The sequence below is a fragment of the Physella acuta genome, unplaced genomic scaffold, assembly GCF_028476545.2.
Source record: "Physella acuta isolate Inbredline_101_S28 unplaced genomic scaffold, ASM2847654v3 ptg000626l, whole genome shotgun sequence".
In the NCBI taxonomy this organism is placed as follows: Eukaryota; Metazoa; Mollusca; class Gastropoda; family Physidae; genus Physella; species Physella acuta.
The window spans coordinates 135,962-159,173 of record NW_026732145.1 but is presented as its reverse complement, the minus strand read 5'-3'; the positions used below and the strand labels follow the sequence as shown (position 1 = coordinate 159,173).

General features: G+C 33.7%; 1 protein-coding gene across 1 annotated transcript; it reads left to right on the top strand.

Annotated features, from left to right (window-relative positions):
* Positions 1-489: 489 nt before the first annotated feature.
* Positions 490-22,797, top strand: LOC131948143 (integrin beta-1-A). Its single transcript, XM_059309671.1, has 22 exons — positions 490-611; positions 1,680-1,748; positions 6,805-6,887; positions 7,191-7,377; positions 7,543-7,683; positions 9,147-9,243; positions 10,654-10,744; positions 11,261-11,353; positions 11,524-11,604; positions 13,520-13,597; positions 13,891-14,076; positions 14,275-14,351; positions 14,508-14,559; positions 15,759-15,920; positions 16,344-16,489; positions 16,715-16,872; positions 18,077-18,186; positions 18,473-18,565; positions 18,735-18,861; positions 19,238-19,351; positions 19,507-19,673; positions 22,100-22,797. The coding sequence occupies exons 2-22, from the start codon at positions 1,682-1,684 to the stop codon at positions 22,163-22,165; spliced, it is 2,376 nt and encodes a 791-aa protein (XP_059165654.1). The 5' UTR covers positions 490-611; positions 1,680-1,681; the 3' UTR covers positions 22,166-22,797.
* The last annotated feature ends 415 nt before the right edge of the window (positions 22,798-23,212 follow it).

The following is a 23,212-nucleotide window of genomic DNA, read 5'->3' as shown; positions in this document are numbered from 1 at the left end:
GTGAGTCAGATACCCATTTGAACTAGGTGGACGTCATACAGACTTAAACCCAGAATTAAAAAAGAATAAGATAAAGTGTTAGACAAAAAAATGTGTTCTATCATATGGTTCGCAAGACATTCATTAACATCGTTACAATAGCAATTTAAAGCTGATTTATTCATTTAAAGTACACCACATATAAACACTTAGAAATAATCGAGTATTCTTTGCTTTTATGTTCACCAAAAACAAGATTTGTATCCTATGCCTGGATTGGAAATTACAATGCTGCAGAGTTAAGATTGGCTTGATCTTTAAAATCTATTTTGGAATTTTTAATCATTTCTTTATTATAAAAGATAGAAAAGCGGCTGAAAACCGTTGTCATTGGATGGAAGGGGAAGTAACTGGGTGGTGGACAGGATGATGTCTCTTAATGTCTTAAGAGCTCAACCCTTGAAGTGTTTGTGGCATGCCTATCTTAAATATGATGAGAGGTTCATACACATTTCAGGAGACAGTTTTAACAACAGCCAAATAGTTCTGAGAAACTTTTCAATAATTGATTGTGTGCAAAATGTTAGAACGGAGATATTTTTAATTGGGTTGCTCAAGGGAGACAACACTGGGTAGGTAAATGACGCCACTTTAAATTTACAACGATGATATATTTTTTAACACATCCAATTACTTAACTTCATTTAATTAAAGTGAATTATTAGGCCTACATTATGGGGGGGGGTCGGACTTCTGTGACGATATGTGTTGAGGGGGAGAGGGAAGTAGCGTCACGGGGCAGGGGCGTGGGTGACGCCATCCAGGGAGGTGTCACCAAAACGAAATATACATTTTATTAAATGAGAAAGCCTGCGGTTTTCTGTTAGTTTAATAATCGTTTTAAGTCTTAATAATTATTTAAATCTGGTGCGGTGTTGGAACCAAATTGCTTCTAAGTGTATCATACATGAAGTCGTTGTCGGAATTAAAGAGTGACGCCCTGGGTTACTACACCGGATGACACCCAAACTGGTGACGCCATTGATGAGCGAGGGGAGGGGGTATGTATGTCTGACAAACATCGATCCAGTGAACAATTCTGATACAGCTCATTTCTTGTTTCCTGGGAAAATTTTCCTTTCAATTTTTTATTTTAAATTGGAATATGAATTGTGGGGTGAATAAAGTGTGAGGGGAGGGGGGGTCCTGACTGTTTAAGACGATGGGGAAAGGGAGGGGTGTAGGTAAAAATCGTACCCAAAGCGTGACGTCATACATGGACAATCCGTTACTAAAAATGGACTAAAAAACAATTCACTTTCTCATCTATATCAAGTATACCGTTAAATGGAAACAAATTACTTATAAGCTAAATTGGTCCATTTTTTAAAATAGAATTTTACGTAAAATAGGTATATTTGTGAAAGAACTATTTTGTGCATAGTCGATTTTGTGAACTTGCAGGCTACATAGTTAGACCAATGTCAAAGCAATTGAACAAACACTTACGCCAATTTGAAGTGTGTGATCATAGTGGGTTTTTTTTTTTTTAAATTGTAGGCCTAGATAGTGAAATTATAGTTAGCTGACACAGTCATCATCTTTATGTTTCAATGAGATTAAAATGACATAGTCTGCCTGTTTCACATAGATTAACTGATAGATCCTCTGCTTAAAGCAGAACATTTTCTTCTCTCCAGAGATGGGTGTGCAAAGCCTTGTTGCTCTATATTCTACGCTAGTTTTTCAAGTCTATTCAGAGAGTTCAAGTAAATTTTGTTTTTGTGAAGTTAGCTAATAAATTATGATAAATAATTAACCTATAAGGATTAATTGATGTTTTGTTTCCCTGTACTTGTTTTTTGTTTAAAGTACTTCATTAACTTAATGAACACATTTTGTTCATAAAAACGTTGCAGTTAATTATAACTGAATCACTCTATTTATCTATGTGAATTAATGTTGGAGAAAAATAGTACACAGTTCATAACACAGCAGATTAAATGGTATATATATATATATATATATACATATATATATATATATATATCTATATATATAAAGCAAAGTGGTCAAGTGCCCGATAGGGCACTTCCCGGCGCCGCAGGCGCGTCAAATTTGGCACGATGGTGCCTTCGGGCGATAGAACACGAAGGCCGGTGACGGTTGGCCGAAAAGTCGACGGAGAGGGGGTCAAAACTGACCTCGACTGACCGGCGCCTTATATGGGCTATATTACGAAAAAAAATTTCCTCCGACGACCCCCATTGAAATTTTGTGAGGTGGTAGGAGAACGCCTTGGGGTGTCACAAAAAACTCGCCATGTCCGGGAAAAATCGGGAAATGGGTCAAAACTGACCAGTCGTATTTCCCTATATAATCTTTGTATTTTATGGGAAAAACAGAGGGCCATTTCAAAACGGATTTTAGGGCTCTTACCCTCTTTACATCTGGCTAATTTTTGGCATGTTTATAGGTAAATGGCTTGGCCGTAGGGCAGACCTGTCAGTTTCACTCAAAGCCCTCGACGAGGGCTAAAAAGTGACCGCGAGTGAAATTCTCTTTATATGAGCTCTATTACGAAAATTTTTTTCCTCCGACGACCCCCCTTGAAATTTTGTGAGGTGGTAGGAGAACGACTTGGGGTGTCACAAAAAACTCGCCATGTCCGGGAAAAATCGGGAAATGGGTCAAAACTGACCAGTCGTATTTCCCTATATAATCTTTGTATTTTATGGGAAAAACAGAGGGTCATTTCAACGCAGACTTTAGGGTACTTAAACTCAGTATATCTGGCTAATTTTTTGCATACTCTTAGGTAAATGGCTTGACCTTTAGGGAAAACTGTCGGTTTTACTCAAAGCCCTCGACGAGGGCTAAAAAGTGACCGCGAGTGAAATTCTCTTTATATGAGCTATATTAGGAACAATTTTTTCCTCCGACGACCCCCCTTGATATTTTGTGAGGTGGTAGGAGAACGCCTTGGGGTGTCACAAAAAACTCGGCATATCTGGGAAAACTTCGTAAAGGGGTCAAAACTGACCAGTTGTATTTCCCTATATAATCTTTGTATTTTATGGGAAAAACATAGGGTCATTTCAACGCAGACTTTAGGGTACTTAAACTCAGTATATCTGGCTAATTTTTTGCATACTCTTAGGTAAATGGCTTGACCTTTAGGGAAAACTGTCGGTTTCACTCAAAGCCCTCGACGAGGGCTAAAAAGTGACCGCGAGTGAAATTCTCTTTATATGAGCTCTATTACGAAAAAATTTTTCCTCCGACGACCCCCCTTGATATTTTGTGAGGTGGTAGGAGAACGCCTTGGGGTGTCACAAAAAACTCGGCATATCTGGGAAAACTTCGTAAAGGGGTCAAAACTGACCAGTCGTATTTCCCTATATAATCTTTGTATTTTATGGGAAAAACATAGGGTCATTTCAACGCAGACTTTAGGGTACTTAAACTCAGTATATCTGGCTAATTTTTTGCATACTCTTAGGTAAATGGCTTGACCTTTAGGGAAAACTGTCGGTTTTACTCAAAGCCCTCGACGAGGGCTAAAAAGTGACCGCGAGTGAAATTCTCTTTATATGAGCTCTATTACGAAAAAAATTTTCCTCCGACGACCCCCCTTGATATTTTGTGAGGTGGTAGGAGAACGCCTTGGGGTGTCACAAAAAACTCGGCATATCTGGGAAAACTTCGTAAAGGGGTCAAAACTGACCAGTCGTATTTCCCTATATAATCTTTGTATTTTATGGGAAAAACATAGGGTCATTTCAACGCAGACTTTAGGGTACTTAAACTCAGTATATCTGGCTAATTTTTTGCATACTCTTAGGTAAATGGCTTGACCTTTAGGGAAAACTGTCGGTTTCACTCAAAGCCCTCGACGAGGGCTAAAAAGTGACCGCGAGTGAAATTCTCTTTATATGAGCTCTATTACGAAAAAATTTTTCCTCCGACGACCCCCCTTGATATTTTGTGAGGTGGTAGGAGAACGCCTTGGGGTGTCACAAAAAACTCGGCATATCTGGGAAAACTTCGTAAAGGGGTCAAAACTGACCAGTCGTATTTCCCTATATAATCTTTGTATTTTATGGGAAAAACATAGGGTCATTTCAACGCAGACTTTAGGGTACTTAAACTCAGTATATCTGGCTAATTTTTTGCATACTCTTAGGTAAATGGCTTGACCTTTAGGGAAAACTGTCGGTTTTACTCAAAGCCCTCGACGAGGGCTAAAAAGTGACCGCGAGTGAAATTCTCTTTATATGAGCTCTATTACGAAAAATTTTTTCCTCCGACGACCCCCCTTGATATTTTGTGAGGTGGTAGGAGAACGCCTTGGGGTGACACAAAAAACTCGGCATATCTGGGAAAACTTCGTAAAGGGGTCAAAACTGACCAGTCGTATTTCCCTATATAATCTTTGTATTTTATGGGAAAAACATAGGGTCATTTCAACGCAGACTTTAGGGTACTTAAACTCAGTATATCTGGCTAATTTTTTGCATACTCTTAGGTAAATGGCTTGACCTTTAGGGAAAACTGTCGGTTTCACTCAAAGCCCTCGACGAGGGCTAAAAAGTGACCGCGAGTGAAATTCTCTTTATATGAGCTCTATTACGAAAAAATTTTTCCTCCGACGACCCCCCTTGATATTTTGTTAGGTGGTAGGAGAACGCCTTGGGGTGTCACAAAAAACTCGGCATATCTGGGAAAACTTCGTAAAGGGGTCAAAACTGACCAGTCGTATTTCCCTATATAATCTTTGTATTTTATGGGAAAAACATAGGGTCATTTCAACGCAGACTTTAGGGTACTTAAACTCAGTATATCTGGCTAATTTTTTGCATACTCTTAGGTAAATGGCTTGACCTTTAGGGAAAACTGTCGGTTTCACTCAAAGCCCTCGACGAGGGCTAAAAAGTGACCGCGAGTGAAATTCTCTTTATATGAGCTCTATTACGAAAAAATTTTTCCTCCGACGACCCCCCTTGATATTTTGTGAGGTGGTAGGAGAACGCCTTGGGGTGTCACAAAAAACTCGGCATATCTGGGAAAACTTCGTAAAGGGGTCAAAACTGACCAGTCGTATTTCCCTATATAATCTTTGTATTTTATGGGAAAAACATAGGGTCATTTCAACGCAGACTTTAGGGTACTTAAACTCAGTATATCTGGCTAATTTTTTGCATACTCTTAGGTAAATGGCTTGACCTTTAGGGAAAACTGTCGGTTTTACTCAAAGCCCTCGACGAGGGCTAAAAAGTGACCGCGAGTGAAATTCTCTTTATATGAGCTCTATTACGAAAAATTTTTTCCTCCGACGACCCCCCTTGATATTTTGTGAGGTGGTAGGAGAACGCCTTGGGGTGACACAAAAAACTCGGCATATCTGGGAAAACTTCGTAAAGGGGTCAAAACTGACCAGTCGTATTTCCCTATATAATCTTTGTATTTTATGGGAAAAACATAGGGTCATTTCAACGCAGACTTTAGGGTACTTAAACTCAGTATATCTGGCTAATTTTTTGCATACTCTTAGGTAAATGGCTTGACCTTTAGGGAAAACTGTCGGTTTTACTCAAAGCCCTCGACGAGGGCTAAAAAGTGACCGCGAGTGAAATTCTCTTTATATGAGCTCTATTACGAAAAAAATTTTCCTCCGACGACCCCCCTTGATATTTTGTGAGGTGGTAGGAGAACGCCTTGGGGTGTCACAAAAAACTCGGCATATCTGGGAAAACTTCGTAAAGGGGTCAAAACTGACCAGTCGTATTTCCCTATATAATCTTTGTATTTTATGGGAAAAACAGGGTAATTTCAACACAATTTTTACGTTACTTAACCTCTGTACATCATGCTAATGTTTTGCATACACTTCTATAGATGACTAGGCCGTATGGAAAAACTGTTGGTCAGACTCAAAGCCTTCGACCAGTGCTAAAAGATGACCGCGAGTGAAATTCTCCTTATATGAGATATATATAAATAAATTGACGATCGATCCCCTTAATATTATTTGAGGTCGTAGACCGACCCTGGAGGGTAACAAAAAAACTTTATTCCCGTCGGAAAAAGCCATTGTAGACGTTAAATATGTTTATATATCGTATTTTCTTATATAAGCATAGTAACTGTTTAAAAAAAAAAGTAAACACTGACATACGTCATTCGGTTAATTTTCAAGGGAGGTAACCTTTTTAAATAATTATTTTTCAAATAATTGTATACTATTTTAAACAGAAACAGAAAACGACAAAGTATAGCATTTGTTTTAAAAAAAAATAAGTTGTTAATTAAGCTACGTATCATAATTAAATAAAAAATTAATTTTAAAAGTCAATGTAATATAAATTGTGAGATATACTGTTCACGGAACCTCTGTAGTTCTATTTCCATTTTAGTTATAAATTGCGTATTTTCGAAAGCGGATATTAAACAACATACAACATCTTCTCTAAAATTAGCATTACTGTTTAGATTTAAGAACTCCACGCCTCATCCATCACCAAATAATTAGTATTCAAATTATCAAATGTTTTTGAAAACCTAAGCGAAGCTAGGCAGAATGCCTAGTATATATATATATATATATATATATATATATATATATATATAAATAAATAAATATATATATATATATATATATATATATATATATATATATATATATATATATATATATATATATATATATATATATCCTTTTAAGAAGAAGACAAGGTTACACTTTTGCATGTGCTGTTAGATATGTCAGATAAAATATAAATGAAGATTGCATTTGAAATGGGACCATTTTTTTGTCTGAAGTAGACTTTAGCAACCCTTGCCTCAAAGCTCAGTCCTGTGGTGAATGTATCCAGACTTCGCCAGACTGTAGTTGGTGCGCTGCTGAGGTATGTCCCAAGGATACACACAACACTTATTTGGCATTAATTTAAAATCATAACTGTAAATAATGAGATAATGCTATATTTTCTTTGATTACAAAAGTATAATCTGGAACCACTAGTGACTAGCAATTCTATTATAAAATGAATAACATTAGACTTAGACTAATTAAATACATCTGAATGACCACAACACTGTGTTAATGGTAACAATAGATTTGATTAAAGCATATTTATGTTTTGAGTTTTGTAATTTGATCACATGGAATTTTTATCTCTTCCACTCTTACATAATGGATAATATTTCAGGTGCTCGACAGACAGACTCCCCGCTGTGACATTTATGAAAACCTGAGGAAAAAATGTGAGGACAAGGACATCTCCAACCCAAAATCACAACAGCAGGTGCTCAAAGATGATGCCTTTACCAGTGGTGGCGCTGGGGTGCCCCCCAAACAAGTCAAACCACAAGATTTGACCTTTCAACTCAGACCAAGTGAGATTTATAATGTCATTGAACTTATCATATATTTTATTCTTATTTTCTGAAACACTTATAATCATTATAATAAAAAAAAAACAACCCATAACTGACTTCCAAATGAGTGTGAGTTTTAAATTGAGTTTCAAAATAAAATCCAATAATTGACTTTTTTTCCAGATGAGTTAGTGAGTTTTAATCTGAGTTTCTCACAACAAGCTGACTACCCAGTAGATCTGTACGTCCTCTTAGATCTCAGCTATGGAATTGCTAGACAGAAAGAAGCACAGGAAAGATTAATAGCTTTAGGAGCAGACCTTCGTAAGTGTGAAAACATTATTTTTTAATTCAGTAATTCACTGTTTACTTGATAGGGCTTGTATTATTACAAGAGTTTTTTTTTTTTTTTACCTCTTGCTAATATTAATAGGAAAAAGGAAATTGAAAATCTAAGTAATTTATTTTCTGAATCATCACTTTTGTTATTTTAACTACTTATCATGTTACATTGGGAAGGGAATATCCCACTGCCCTTGAATATTTACTTGAAATAGTATGTAATAATATATTAGTAAAATAAAGAGTTGAACAGAAAAAATTTTTTTGGTTAAAACAATCACTAAACAAGTAAAGTTCTATTAAAAAAAACATGTAAAAACTGCCTTGAGACATAAAAAAACACATACTAGAGCACACACAATACTGCCACTTCCCCTAATCAAAAACCTGACTACACCTCTATATAGTACACATATTTTTAGGTAAACGGAAAAAAAGTCACAGGAAAAAAAAACACAGAAAAAAAGTCACAGTTTTTGCTAGGAAAAAAAGTCACGGAAAAAAAGTCACAATGGTAAAATTTTAACGGAAAAAAAGTCACAGAAATAAAGTCACAGAAAAAAAGTCACAAAAATCTTTTTAGAAATATTTTGACTTGTTTGTTAAGAATTGTAAAATGTTGTGTTTATTGTTGTGGGTTGTATTTTTTAATAGCATAAATTATTTATAGACGTTAAAAGCATTATGGTTTATAAAAATTTTAAGTAAAAATACTCTAAGATAATTTACACAACAATCTCAACTTTTATTACGTATTTAGTTAAATAGGGACCTACGCAGTAGAAAAGTTAACTATAAAAGAAATTTAGTCACATCGTTGTGTTTTGCATATGTTTCGCCGTAGGCTATTCTCTGCTCGGCCTCCCCTCAGTAGGCATTGTCCGAACATATTTTGTGTTGTTGACATTTTGTATCAATGACAGCCTTTGAACCTTGTCGGCTCTCTGTTTTGATCCTAAGTTTTGTTATGTAATGAGCGTGATAAATGTGGGCAGTAAAGGTGGTTGAACTAAGCATAACTATTGTTGCGATGAGTTGAGGGCAGTAATTCAGATGACCTTACCATTTCACGGTAATTTAATTTTTAAAAAAACACGATGAAAACCGTGGACATTCTATTAAATGCTCTAAATATTATGTTTAACATAATTACAATCTACATAATTCATACTAAATATTTTTAGGTGAATTATAAAAATTACTATGCGTATACAGCCTACACACATTACATTACATTCAATTAATCCTAAGTTAATCTGCACTCTCTGAATATTTAATACATACTAGTATTAACAAATTTCATGCAAATATATATTTGTGACTTTTTTTCCTGTGACTTTTTTTCCTGTGATTTTTTTTCCTGTGACTTTTTTTCTGTGTTTTTTTTTCCTGTGTTTTTTTTTCCTGTGACTTTTTTTCCTACAATCTATTTTTACGAACAACAGCTTTTAGCCTGCAAAGCATTACCAACAATTTTAGACTGGGCTTTGGAACTTTTGTGGACAAACTTTTGATGCCTTACACAGCCTGGACTGACCAGATGTAAGTTGTGTTTGTCTAAGATGTTGTTGATATCCACAGGTACCTGTAGTGGCTATTTAAATAGGGGGTGGGGTAGAGTTTGTGAGGATCTGGTATTCACTCTGTCAGTCAAGCTTTAGAGAATCAGTTATTTATAAATATATGTCTTTTATAACCAGAGGGATTGCTAGATAATTACTGCAGATTAGTGGGTTTTTGTTTTATATTTTTCTATTGGTTAGTAATCTTTTATAACAGTGAGCACCTCTAAAACGTATTAGCAAGCACAAAATGACTATAGCAGGAGACATTTTTTTTATTATGAGAGCCCTACTATGTGTTCTTATGACTTGTATTGTTGTTATATTTGTACACTTGAATGAGGGTATGGCTTATTGACAATTAGGTGTACAAGTATTAGTCTTGCAACACCACAAAGAAATTTAATGAAGATAGTAAAGTTAGTTCATAAGACTGGCTAACTCACATACACAAATTATACTTTTTTTACAAGCTTTTATTTAACTCACTTCCTCGTCAGTCTGTCTGTCTAGACGGAAACGCAGGAGTGAAAATTCGGACAGTTCTACTTTACCGATACGATTCACAGTTGGCACGTGGGTCAAGACATGAAGACAATGCAATCTGAAACTAAATTTGACTTAATTGAATGCCTAATTGATTTTTTATGAATTAATTAAAATTTGGACCGAATTAGTAGGCATGTCTAGCCAACCACACCACACGCGTCATCAATAGCTGCGCCATCACGACCACGTAATGGCTGCGTTCAAAAACCATTGCGCGCCTACTGAACGTGATATTCAGTAGGCGCGCAATGGTTTTTAGTCATGTAACTCTATTGTAGATAAAACATGTAAAGTACTGAAAAAAAAATTCATAAAAAACGTTTTAATAACAAGCTTTTATGTAATGATGCACTAAAAAGTAGAAAATAAATTATAGACTACTATTTAAATAACTATAAAGAAAAGCGTGGGTGTCTTCCTTAACATTAGTAAAGGTATCCAATAGATACTAAAGTGACCCACGCTTTTCTTTATAGTTATTTAAATAGTAGTCTATAATTTATTTTCTACTTTTTAGTGCATCATTACATAAAAGCTTGTTATTAAAACGTTTTTTATGAATTTTTTTTTGTGCAGTTGCAAACTCTGGAAACTTTAATATATTTTCATCATAAATCCAGACAAACAAGTTACACAGTCTCTTAGATAACAAATATTACTTATTACTTAACCCAAACCTAACCCAGTCAGATACCTAACAATTAACATTAATCCTGTATCCCTATCATAACTCATAACCCTTACAAATAAATGCTTTTTGTTTAATTACCTTTTTTTAATGAGCCTTAAAAATAGTGTATGTTCTGCTAGTTGTCAACAGTTTTCTTTTGTTTTCATTTAGGTTACAGTATCGGTGTCCTACCAGAAACTGTAGCAAGCCACATGACTATAAGAATAGAATGAATTTAATGGAGAATACTCAAAACTTTGCTGTAAGTTATCAAAGAAAGAAGAAAACATTCAGCCAGGGGCGTAGCAAGGGGGGTGGGGGGGCGGGGGGGTGCGGACCGCACCGGGTGACACCATTTAGGGGGGTGACACCAAGGCAAAAAATAGCAAAATATATGGAGAAAAAGTTAAGGTGGGGGGGGGGGGGGGAAATCGAAAGTTTGATGGGGGGTGCAAATCGAAAACTTGAGGGGGGGGGGGTGCAATCGAAAGTTTGAGGGGGGGTGCAAATCGAAAATTTGAAAGTTTGTCCCCGGGAAGGGTCGCTACGCCTCTGGGGGGTGACACCATTATGTGCCGCACCGGGTGACACCCAACCTCGCTACGCCACTGCATTCAGCTACACATTTAATATTTTAATTAATATTATTTAATTATTTAATATTTCCCATACATTTTTTAGATTCTAAATTTCTAATAATGCACAGTTTTTATCTTCTTCTTGTAATTGATTGATTATTTCTAATTATTCAATGTACTATTTAATAAACAAAATGCAGATAAAAATGAGAGAAGCTTTAGAGGATGTGTCACAAAGTATGGATGATGCTGAGGGTGGTTTGGATGGCCTTGTACAGTCCCTAGCTTGTGATGTAAGTTTTTAAATTTACTTTTTATGCATTGCTAATCATATCTATCAATGTAATGACTTGCTCATAAAATTTTGATCTAACCATAATCTTTTCAAATCTATAACTTTAAACATACTGTTATGTCATTTTATATTATTTATCAATCTTTTTAATTTTTTAAAATTGTACAGCGAATTGGTTGGAGAGATGTTTCTAGAAGAATTATTGTCTACTGCTCAAATTCTTTGTTTCATCTGGCAGGAAATGGAAAGGTGAAGCTGAAAAAAAGGCTTTTTTAAAAAAGTTTAGTCTTGAGTTAACAATTCTGTTTGGTAAACAACCTTACAATTATTACTTTCTCGTATATACGAAGTATAGAGACAGTCTTGCACCACCCTGAGTTGGAAAAACATAGTTTTGCAATCTTGTCCATATATCTTTGTGTGTGTGTGTGTCTGACTGTAAAGATGATAACTTGAGTACCTTTACAGCTAGGTTGAATGTGAATTTATAAAGTACTAATAATATTGCGCATTATTATACACATTTTGTTTTGCGTTCACTTGGCGTGCAATTCTTTTTTCTACGAGATTATATTCTATTTTAAAAGTTTAAGTAATTAAAAATGGATTAAAAATCATGTCTATTTCCCAAGTTGCCATCCCCTGTTGTTTCATATAAGAATTTTTGAGAAAGTTTAGGGGAGATCACTCCTGGATTATTTTTATTTGTATATACATACTAGCTGCATCCCGTGCTCCGCCACGGTAAATCTTTTTTAAATGTACCAACTTTGGAACAGAACAAAACAAACAAAAACATAACACAAACACAAACAAAACACAACCACAACACAACACAACCACAACACAACACAACAAAACAAACAAAAACATAACACAAACACAAACACAAACAAAACACAATCACAACACAACCACAACACAACCACAACCACAACGACAACACAACCACAACATAACCACAACACAACACAACCACAAACACAACCACAACACAACCACAACACAACCACAACACAACCACAATACAACCACAACACAACACAACCACAACACAACCACAACACAACCACAACCACAACACAACCACAACACAACCACAACACAACACAACCACAACACAACCACAACAATAGAATCACCAACGAACAACACGCTTTTCTTAGGCATCCGCGCCCAGAGAGAGCCTTTCCAGCATTCTCTATACTATAATTCTAAATTTTCACCATCTGTTAACACCGAAAAACAAAAACAAAAAAATAGTGATTTTGAGAGATCATAGTCTAATTAGAAAATAATGTAAATAATCTTAACATTTTTTCTATTTTACTTAACATATAATAATCAATGTGGAAGTAATAAAAAAAATTAACTTAATTTATTGAGAGTGAGTTGAATATTTAAAAAAAAACATTTTCCCATACGTCCGCGCTCAGAGAGAGCCTTTCCATTATTCTCAAAAAGTCTAATTTCACCATCTGTTTTCATAACACCGAAAAACAAAAGCAAAAAGATAGTGATTTTAGAGAAATCATAGACTAATTAGAAAAAAAAAATAAATAATATAAATAATCTTAACATTTTTCTCTTTTAATTATGAACATTAACATATACTAATCAATGCGGTAGTAATACAAAAAAGATTAACTTAAATTATTGTTGAGATAAATATATTTTCAAATTACCTCCCTTGAAAAAAATTACCACAAAAAAAAGTTGAATTAATTAGTTTTTTCGACCTACTTTTATGGAAATGTATCCATTTTTTCTAGGAATATAAACTAAAATGATATTTGACATTGATCTTTTTAATATGTTTTAGCAATGTGCGAATATTTAATATTTTCATAACGTTATGCAAAAAAGTAAACACAGTGTCATTTATAAAATAGCTCTATGCCGCTATATAAACAAACCCTACTCTAACACTTATAATAAGACACTGCGGTGCACTGAAAAGCACAGCATGGTGCGTAGTTTACTTTTATAGTCCCAAAATCTATAGCGATGACGGACGGACGGACGGAAGGAAGGAAGGACAAGCACAGCCCGCTTATATTATAGATCATTTAAAAAAAAACATTTCAAGAAAAATTGTGAATAAATTTAATCATTCAATGGCTACTTCTAAAAATGATTTTGTTTTTCTACCATTGTTCTACAGCTTGGTGGGGCAACCAGGCAAAATGATTTGAAATGTGCTCTTAATAACAAAGATGAATATGAAAATGAAAAGATTTTTGTAAGTTCACAATGATAATTAAATCTGGCAAAGTAGATAAAGTGTAAGTCGAGTCAAAGTCCTAAATAAGATCTCTATCAAATCAAAAGTAAAATGGGCAGAACATTGTCAGGGGGTACACTCCAATTGCACTTTTGATAAGATGTATGTTTATCTGAAAATCTAACTACAAATATTTAGTAAAAATTGTATCTTTTACTAAATGAACAAGTTTTTAATTGAAAAATTAAACATATAGATCTAGATATCTAGTTCTGATAAAATCTACTCTGACTTGTAATTTCAACTCTCAGGACTATCCATCAGTGAGCCAGATTGCTCTTAAACTGCGCGAGAAAAAAGCCAATGTTATTTTTGCAGTCATGAGCAATGTTTCAGAACATTACCATCGTCTTGTTTCATTTCTTGATGGTGCTGTTGTGGGGGAACTGGCAGAAAACTCACAGAATATTGTACAGCTGATCAATGAGAAGTACAAAGTAAGTTGGTCTGCTTTTCTTTATAATGTTGACCTGTATCAATTAAATAAAATATTAAATGAAATGAAAGTATTTTTAAAATATTTAAATTGATGAGCTCTTATTAAAGTACTTTGCATTGATATCTCAGTGTTGATTAATGCCAGTTGCACTATGAATTTTTTGCATCACATAATACATGTCCTTTGCTCACTCTAGGAGCTTCGGTCTCGTATCAAGTTCCAGACAGAAAATGCAGACTATGTGGACGTAATTTTCAAGTCCAAGTGTGCAGGGTGAGAAAATAAATGTAGACTCTATGTTGATAACAATTTCTGTTTGTTTTTTCATTTAAAGTATTAAAATATTCCAAAATATTTTTTTAAACCTCATAATTTTAATAAATCAAATTATTCTAAACACTTTGTTTCACTAATTTTTACTTACTACAGAAATATCCTAAAAGAAACAAACATGTGTGAAAATTTAGAAATCAAACAGACGGTGAGTTTATATATTTACCAAACCAAACAAACATGTTTAAATTATTTAACTGAAACATAACAGCTATATTTTTAAAGTTTAAAGTACATTTGAGAACTCAGACTAATAAAAGTTGCTTTATTTGTTTTGCAGAGAAGATAATAATTCCATTGTAACTAAAATTATTGAAAATTTTAAAATGTGTTTATTTCATTTGGGTCAGCATTTATGTATAGCAAGGGTCTCCAAACTTTTCAGTCCGAGGGCCGCATTGACTATCAAATATCAGTTCGGGGGCCATAGTTTCTTCAAGGCATATCTTCGGTGCTATGGAGCCCTCCTTCCTCCCAACAAAATATAATTTATATAGAAATATATACAAATTTCAATTACCGCCCCCCCCTCCCACCCACCCCCAGAAAAAAATACTGAAAGAAACACTGTCGGGTGCCGACAACACACTCGAGGTCCAAGTTTGCTCTCAAATTATTCTTCACGTATTCTATATCTATGGATGAGCCCATGTTATCCTATTTAAATTCACCATCTTCAACACAGAATTCAGTAAACTGCTAATGTTTCACATATTTAGCACTCAAAGCTTGCTGGTGAATAATACAGTGCATGAACATTGGTTGTAGAATATTTTTCTCATTCGCTTGTCCAACCAAGCCTTTCTTTATGCTACTCATGCACTTTTCTCCATCAACAGTCAGGTAACTGAAGCTAGTGCATTCCACGTTTTTAATCAGCAAGTGTTTTTTAACTCATTGAATATATCCTCTCCGGAAACAGTGCCCTACAAATTATGTAGGGAAGTCAGCTCTTGTGTTATGTTCATGTCTTCATACACACCCCTAAGGAATTCAAGCAGTTGAGAGGTGGAACAGCCGTCCAGCGACTCATCCATTGCAATTAAAAAACAGTGAAACTTGCTTGCATTTTTCGCTTTTTGAGTCATGATGTTTACACCTATGTCTGCAACACGGTGGGCAACGGTATTTGAACCCAAAGCTATATTTTCAAATTGTTTTGAATTTTCTGGGCAAAGTTCCTCAGCCACTTCTAACAGACATTTTTTCCATGGACAAAAAGATCTCAGCGGGCCGGATGAGAGAACTTTGCGGGCCGCATCCGGCCCACGGGCCGTAGTTTGGAGACCCCTGATGTATAGAATCTTTTATCACCCTTGTCATTGTATATTTGTCTCTTTCCACCAGGTTGATTTTAGTGTTACTCTGATGGTACACAGTGATATTTGTAAAGGTCATACAGGAACTGTGGAGAAAAATGTCACAGTGAAAGCTGTAGGTCTCAATGAACAGCTGCTGATTCGGCTGAATGTAACTTGTGGGTGTGAGTGTGAGCAGCCAAGTAAAAAAGTGAGAACAATTTTTTTTACAATATTTTTTACCTGGTTACTAAGATGGTCCGGATAAAAATAAATTTGATACTTTTGACAGCAGCATGCTGCATGCAGGGGTATAATTGAATCTGATATAGTAAGGTATTTTTTACCAATTTTAAAATTTGTAGTTAATTAAATTTGTTCCATTAAGTGAAAAAAAATAGAATGGAGAAGAGTCGAAGCTACGCATATCACTCTATCACCACCTAAACGTGATTTCTTATTACCTGCAGTTTTACATAATCATATTTTTATATTGATGAAAACTGACAATCCCAGGAGAAGTTGTATATTAGTATGCTTAGCATTATTCTCAATAAAGCACTTTTGTTGCCCTGCTTCATTTAAATAAATATTATTTACTTTGATTAATTAACATAATCATAATCTTATTAAGGAGCCAAACAGTCAAAAATGCAATGGTGGAAAAGGAACATTCGAATGTGGTGTTTGTAGTTGTAATTCAGGATGGTATGGTCGAAAGTGTGAATGTAGCGAAACAGAAATTTCAAGTCATGAGTCCCTGCTATCATGCAGAATGAGGTATGCACAATTTTTTATTTATATTTTAATGTCTAGTAACTTATGACTGAATATTGACACAATTCTCATATAAAAAGTGAATGGGAGGCATCACAATAAATGCAAGCTATACAATTGTTTATTTAAAATAAGTTAAAAGTAATAGAAAGTATACATTTTAAATTATGTCATTATATTAAAACAGTTTGTTAAAATGTAACTAACCTGTTATTATGAACCTCTCAGTAAGAATGACACAACAACCTGCTCTGGGAAGGGAGAATGTATCTGTGGGGAATGTAAGTGCTTTACACTGGCAGCTGATTCAGCCCAGAAATACAGTGGCCCGTATTGTGAATGTAACGACTACAGCTGTCCCTCAGGACCCAGTGGCTTATGTGGAGGTATGGAGAGTCTCTTTGATTTAACCTAGCTAGTGAGCTGTGTGGAATATGTTAACATACCTTTAGTGACTGCTACAAAATAATTGCATTACGCTCAATAGCAGTTTTATGCATTTTTAATAATGTATAGTTTCAGCACATAAACCATACCTATCATTTTCTTAAAAATTACATGGATACATGTTTGTATCTTGGTTCTAAGAAATGAATAACTACAAACAGTTCTGTATTGAAGGTAGGCGTTGTTAGGTCAGTAAAGCTCATGGTTTCTAAAAAGAAAAGGATAGAGTTCAACCACTTGACATATGAGGCTCAATAGATTGGGACAACAACCCATCTGGGAAAGAAAACTTTAAAATCATACAACTGCTGACTTTTTAGTTTGTTTTTGGATGGACAAAGGCTATGGAAGAAAATCTAAAAAGAAAAGTAGGCTGAAATCATTGTCATCAGCCTATTTTGCACATAACAGGTTAACATGAAATACTTAATTTAAATTGTGAGACGGAAAATCCTATCCAACATTAGAATTAAGAATGAATAAGTTTTGTATTGTACTATGATGCAGAAACATTTAACTATTTTCTCCATATCTAATGCATTGATTATTGATAGCATTTTATTTTGTTTTTCAAACTGAGAATTGCCTATAGATCTAGATGTTTTGAATTGTGTGCCAAAATAAGTTTATAAATTTTTGTAGCTATAGTGTAAAAGTTTTTCCAAATTTAAACACTATGAAAAAAGTTCAGTACCCTAAACAAAACTTAGAAATGCTGTTTTTAAATTTGATTGAATTTATGTTTGCTCTTCACTAAATCTAAAGCTTGAAGAATAGAGGTGTAGAAAATTGTGGTCGTTAAAAGCCATTAAAATTATTTTACACTAGTTAATTTATTTTTTAAAAAAATGATAGGCTAGTTTTCAACGCAGGTGATACATTGTGTGTTTTTCAATTAAAAATACTTTGGACTAACTAAATGTTTTTACAATATTATAATAACTATTAAATAATTTTATTATTAAATAATTTAAAAAAAAAACTTCAGTAGGATTTTTAAAAAATGTTTTAACTATAATATGTCATAATATTTAAATATATATATATATATATATATATATATATATATATATATATATATATATATATATATATATATATATATATATATATATATATATATATATATATACATTGTTGTAGGTGATTATAAAGGAACTTGTAGCTGTGGCAAATGTCGGTGCAAAGAAGGCTGGTCAGGAGATGACTGTGAATGTACAGAAAGCAATGAGACGTGTAAAACAGAAAAAGGAGTTAGTTTAATGTCATTTTAAATAGAATAAAATATAAAACATCAATAACCTCACAGTTCAAAAATATAAGTATCAAGCTATTTTTAAATTAACACTATTTAAAAAATGTATGTTATTATTTATCTCCATTCATAGTTTTAAACAAAGTTTTTGAACTGAGTAATTGCTGAATTATTATATAATGTACAATGCTGTTTGTTAAGAATTAATAATTAAAATTTAGTGTACTATTTTTAACCTGCTCTAGCAAACTTGCTAATTCCATTTTTCAAAACAATCTTATCAGGAAATCTGCAACAACTTTGGGACATGTAAATGTGGCAAATGCTCTTGTGATCCACAATCTAATATGATTGGACCAACATGTGAGGATTGTCCAGTAAGTTTTGAAATGACTTAGAACATACCTAGGGCCTACAATATCTTCTTGAAATGAATATTTTTAAACATAAATTTTCTAAATAAATTAGGTGCACCTTAAATAAAAACAAAACTAAATGTTTATCTTACACAAATTCAACTGCTATTTTTCTTTTATTTTGCCATAGACCTGCCCTAGTCAGTGCAGTGAGTATATTGATTGTGCCCAGTGTAAGGCACATGGGACAGGCAAACACAACAGAGAGGAATGTGATAAGACATGTCAGAATGTCATGATAGTAGACACACTTGAAAGTATGTTCTCCAGTTCTTGATGTGAAATTTAAAACTTCATTTTGAAGGAAATTTAAAAAAAAAAAAAAATTAGTGGAAAACAACTTCAATTGATAGACTGCATTATTGTAATAAATGTTAAGTTCCAATGTTTGTTATTGTAATGATAATAAAATAATTTTTATCACAGCTTTTGCTTAATAGGTGATTTGTAATCAATAATTGCTGTGAAAAATGTATTAGTTTGCTATTGTAAGTTAATACAATTAATATAACTGGGTTGGAGTGTAAGAAGATTATTTAAATACTTTGGTTTCTATTTCTTAGTCCGATATTTATGACTAGTGACAAATAGTTTTGAATAACAGAAGAAAACTATCTAAAAATGTGTTTTCAGAGGAAAATGGTGTAAGAAGTTGTGAAGGTATAGATGTTGATGCCTGTGCTTTTTACTTCACCTATCAATACAAATCAGATAATACTGTTTTAATAAGAGCACAGAAAACAAAAGGTATTTTGATGTATGCTATTCTAAATTTAGTCCAGGCAGAATTTATGCATGTTTAATCAAGTCAGGTAGATAATTATATATCTTTTTTCTTGAGCATAGATATTCCATTTTTATCATAACATCAGAAGTAAATCTGAATAATTGTAAAAACTCAGATTGCCCTGAAAAGCTGAACTTGGCTGCAATCATTGGTGGAACTATAGCTGCTGTTGTGCTTATCCCACTTCTCATTCTTTGCCTCATCATTTTTCTACGGAACCGCCAGGATGCCAAAGAATATGCCGAATTTTTAAATGAGAAAAACAAAGCTCAATGGGATACGGTAAGATTTTGTTTTATATTTTATTTTTAAATTTTACACATATTTGGTTTTCAATTGATACTCTTTGGGAGCTTTTTGTCCGTTGGCGTCACTAGTTCTAGGAGACCAGAGGCTATTCTTTTCACACAAAATTATTCAGGGGTGCCACTCATTTTTTAAGTGAATCCTGAAAATGAATCCCAAAATTTTACCAATCCTGAAACTAAAATTTGAAATTTTTGAAACCCTGAAACTTAATTCCGCGCGGAATTTCAAAATAAAATGGACTGTTATTTCATTATTTTTTGAGACATTTGATTCATATATTATTATGTTCAATTTACATGTCTTTAAAATGGATTTATTTTCTTTGTAACAAGCTTCAAATAATAATAATTAATCTTTAAAGGATTGTGCTTACAACAAAATTAGTTTACAATGTTAGTCCCATATCTAGGCCTACCCCATAATGTGCTATTGTAGAACTCCCCCCCCCCCCCCAGCCAGCTTTTATAACATAACTATTTAATTTTTTAGAACTTCCTAGCTTGAGTTAAAGTGTGTAGTCAGCCAACTGTTAAGTAACAAATATTTTGCTAACCTCTATGTCTTGTTATTGAATAATAAGCCCACTATATGCAGACCTCTAATAAGATTGCCACTGTATTAAAATACAGGGTTGACTTACTGTAGCTATTCAAGGCTTTAATTATTAACAGCCACAACAAAAACCTTAAACCCTGTTTTCCCAATCAACACGAATGGGGTCATCCATAAATGATGTCACGCTTTTTTGACGATTTTTACCTCCCACCTCACCTCGGTCACATATCGTCACAAAAAGCCAGACCCCGCCCTCTAAAATGACGTCACACCTCAACATACACCCCCCCCCCCTAAAAATTGCAGTAGAATTTTTCTTAAAATACGCTATCTTTCCAAAAATCTTGTCTGACCTCTGTCAACATAGAGTATTTTAATCAATGCCTATTACACTTTATTGAAACAATATTCTAAAACGCGAAATAACGGCTAAAATTAGTTTTCTAACATAGCTTTTCGATAATGCAAAAGTGTGATGTCACACCATCTGAACCCCTCCCCCTCATGACAAAATTACGGACCCCCCTCCCCCTACGAGTGTGACGTCATTTATGAACGACCCCAATGCCCCCACCTAGGATATACATGATGACGTGAAGAAATATCGTGGAAGTTTTAAGTTCATATCGCGGAATAACAGAATTAAGTTAATTTTAAAAATAATTTTAGAAGTAACTACGCTAGTAATACTCATGTCAGAGATGTAGCCGCCCGACTAAGTGAAAAGCTGATTTTTTTTTTACAAGCGGTTGGGAGGGGGCAGTGATAGCGGCTATTTTCAAGGTTGTTTAAACATTTCAATGACGTTTTACCAAAGTAAAAAAAAAAAAAAAAATTAGATGTAGACCCTGCTAGATCGTGTAACTAAATTATAGCAGGCCTACATATTTTTTTTACTGATATAAAACGATGCAGATCTAATTTTTTTTCTTGAATTAAAAATAACCACGTTAAAATTAAACAGCGCTTGTAATTGTAGAACTGCCTTGACCGAGAGACACGACTCAGACTGTGCTTGCGTGGTCTCGTGACGTAGGTCTTACGGTCAGCGCGACCTTGAAGAAGCGGGTACGTGGTGGTAAAAAGTGACGGTTAAGTTGAGTGAAAACAGCACAGTTCTATTTCATACATAAAATAGTCCTCCAAATAGATTTTTTCTTTTCTTTTTGTAATACCAAATACAAAAAAAATTATTTTTTTTATCGGAGCAAAATCTTTGTTTTTTTTAAAAGACGATCGGCGATGCTAGTGAGCTAGATCTAGTAATTGTAGAATTTAGTTGTTTTATTACACAGCCTAGCGGTATCCCATTGATGACATCACGTAAATAATACGAGTTTTACCCCCAACCCATATCGTCATAAAAAATAGCCAGACAGCCACACCACGAATGACATCAAAAAGTTTCGTCTACACTGTAGACTCTACAGTCTCACCCATCTGATACAGCCGATTTGTATTTGGTTCTTGGCCCACGCGTGATATTGTTGCTGACGTCATTTACTATTCATTTTTTTCGGCAAAGGCTATTGGCGGGAGTGTTGATGATAAAAACAATTTTTACAATGCCAACATTTTCAAGCTTAAAACGATCTAAATTTTTTTTTAAACTGCAAACCCGGAAATTTTCAAACTCAAATCTTGCGAATCCGGAAAGGGAAAAAAATATGATTCTCGAATCCGGAAATCCGGGATATCCCGGAAAAGTGGCACCCCTGAAAATTTTACTTAAACTTTGCTAACCAAGTTATAAAGTTCTAGGATAAAACTTATTTAAAAAAAAAATTAATGGAAAGGTTTAATGAAAACATTACCACAGTTTCTAATCTGTTCATCTCTTGCAGGGAGAAAATCCTATCTACAAGGAGTCACAAACTACTTTTCATAATCCAACTTTTAGAGTGACCTGAACTTCAGCTATTTAGAAAAACAATTTGGTGTTCACTGTTTTCAATAGTTTTATTAGGGTGTGAAAGAACCAGAACATCTGACATTTGCCAAACCAAACTCTGCCTTCAATTAACTGCTCACCTTGCCAGTAGTATGCAAGGCATAAAAATATTTAATCTTGATAGTTCATCTTCATTTCTAACTATTGTGAATGCCTTTGTTATTAAATGTGTTTAAATGTAACTTATTGTAACTTAGTAAGTTAATTAAGAGTAGTGTTTCTTGAAAATTGTTTTCATATAGTAATATATAAATATAGCAGTTGAGCTCTGAGCATTCCTCTTTTGCAATTAAATGCATGAATAAATTGGAATAAAATAACCCTTGTGATTATTTGACATAGGCATAGCTTATTAAAATGATTTGTTAAAACAAAGTCAATTCCTTAAAATCACAAACTATGTATTTTAATTTCCAGATTATAAGATAAGCTAAGAAATATAGGCCTAGAAATGCTTTTTAGAACTATAACTAGCTTGATAAAAAAAATTTTGCCATTTCATTCTATATAGTCTTTATGATGTTTGTTGATTTTATTTTTTGCTGTGGCTTTTTAATAATAAAATAACATTAAACTTAAAAAAAATATTTATAAAATCAAAACTTTGTTTATAGTTTATAGCATTCAAAGCAGTGCTAATAATACTATTGAAAATATGATTGATTTCTAATCTCTTTTTCTGCCAGCTTTATTTACATTATAGAGTTATCCCCCAAGCAGGCTATTTAATTAACCTTCATTTTTAAAATATGGAAATTATTTAAATGGCTTGAAAAAATGCAACGTTTATTTATTATTTTTTTATTTAGCTTTGAACTCATGCATGCATTTTCAGTATGCTTCAAGTAATTAATGAACATAAATGTTTTACGCTGTTATTGTTTTCAAATTGTCATGCAGCTTTATATCAACTGATCATACTTGCTGCTTCCAAAAACAATAAATAAATAAAATTGATTTTCTTGTGTTGCATCAAGAGGGTAAAAAATATATCAATGTTAACACT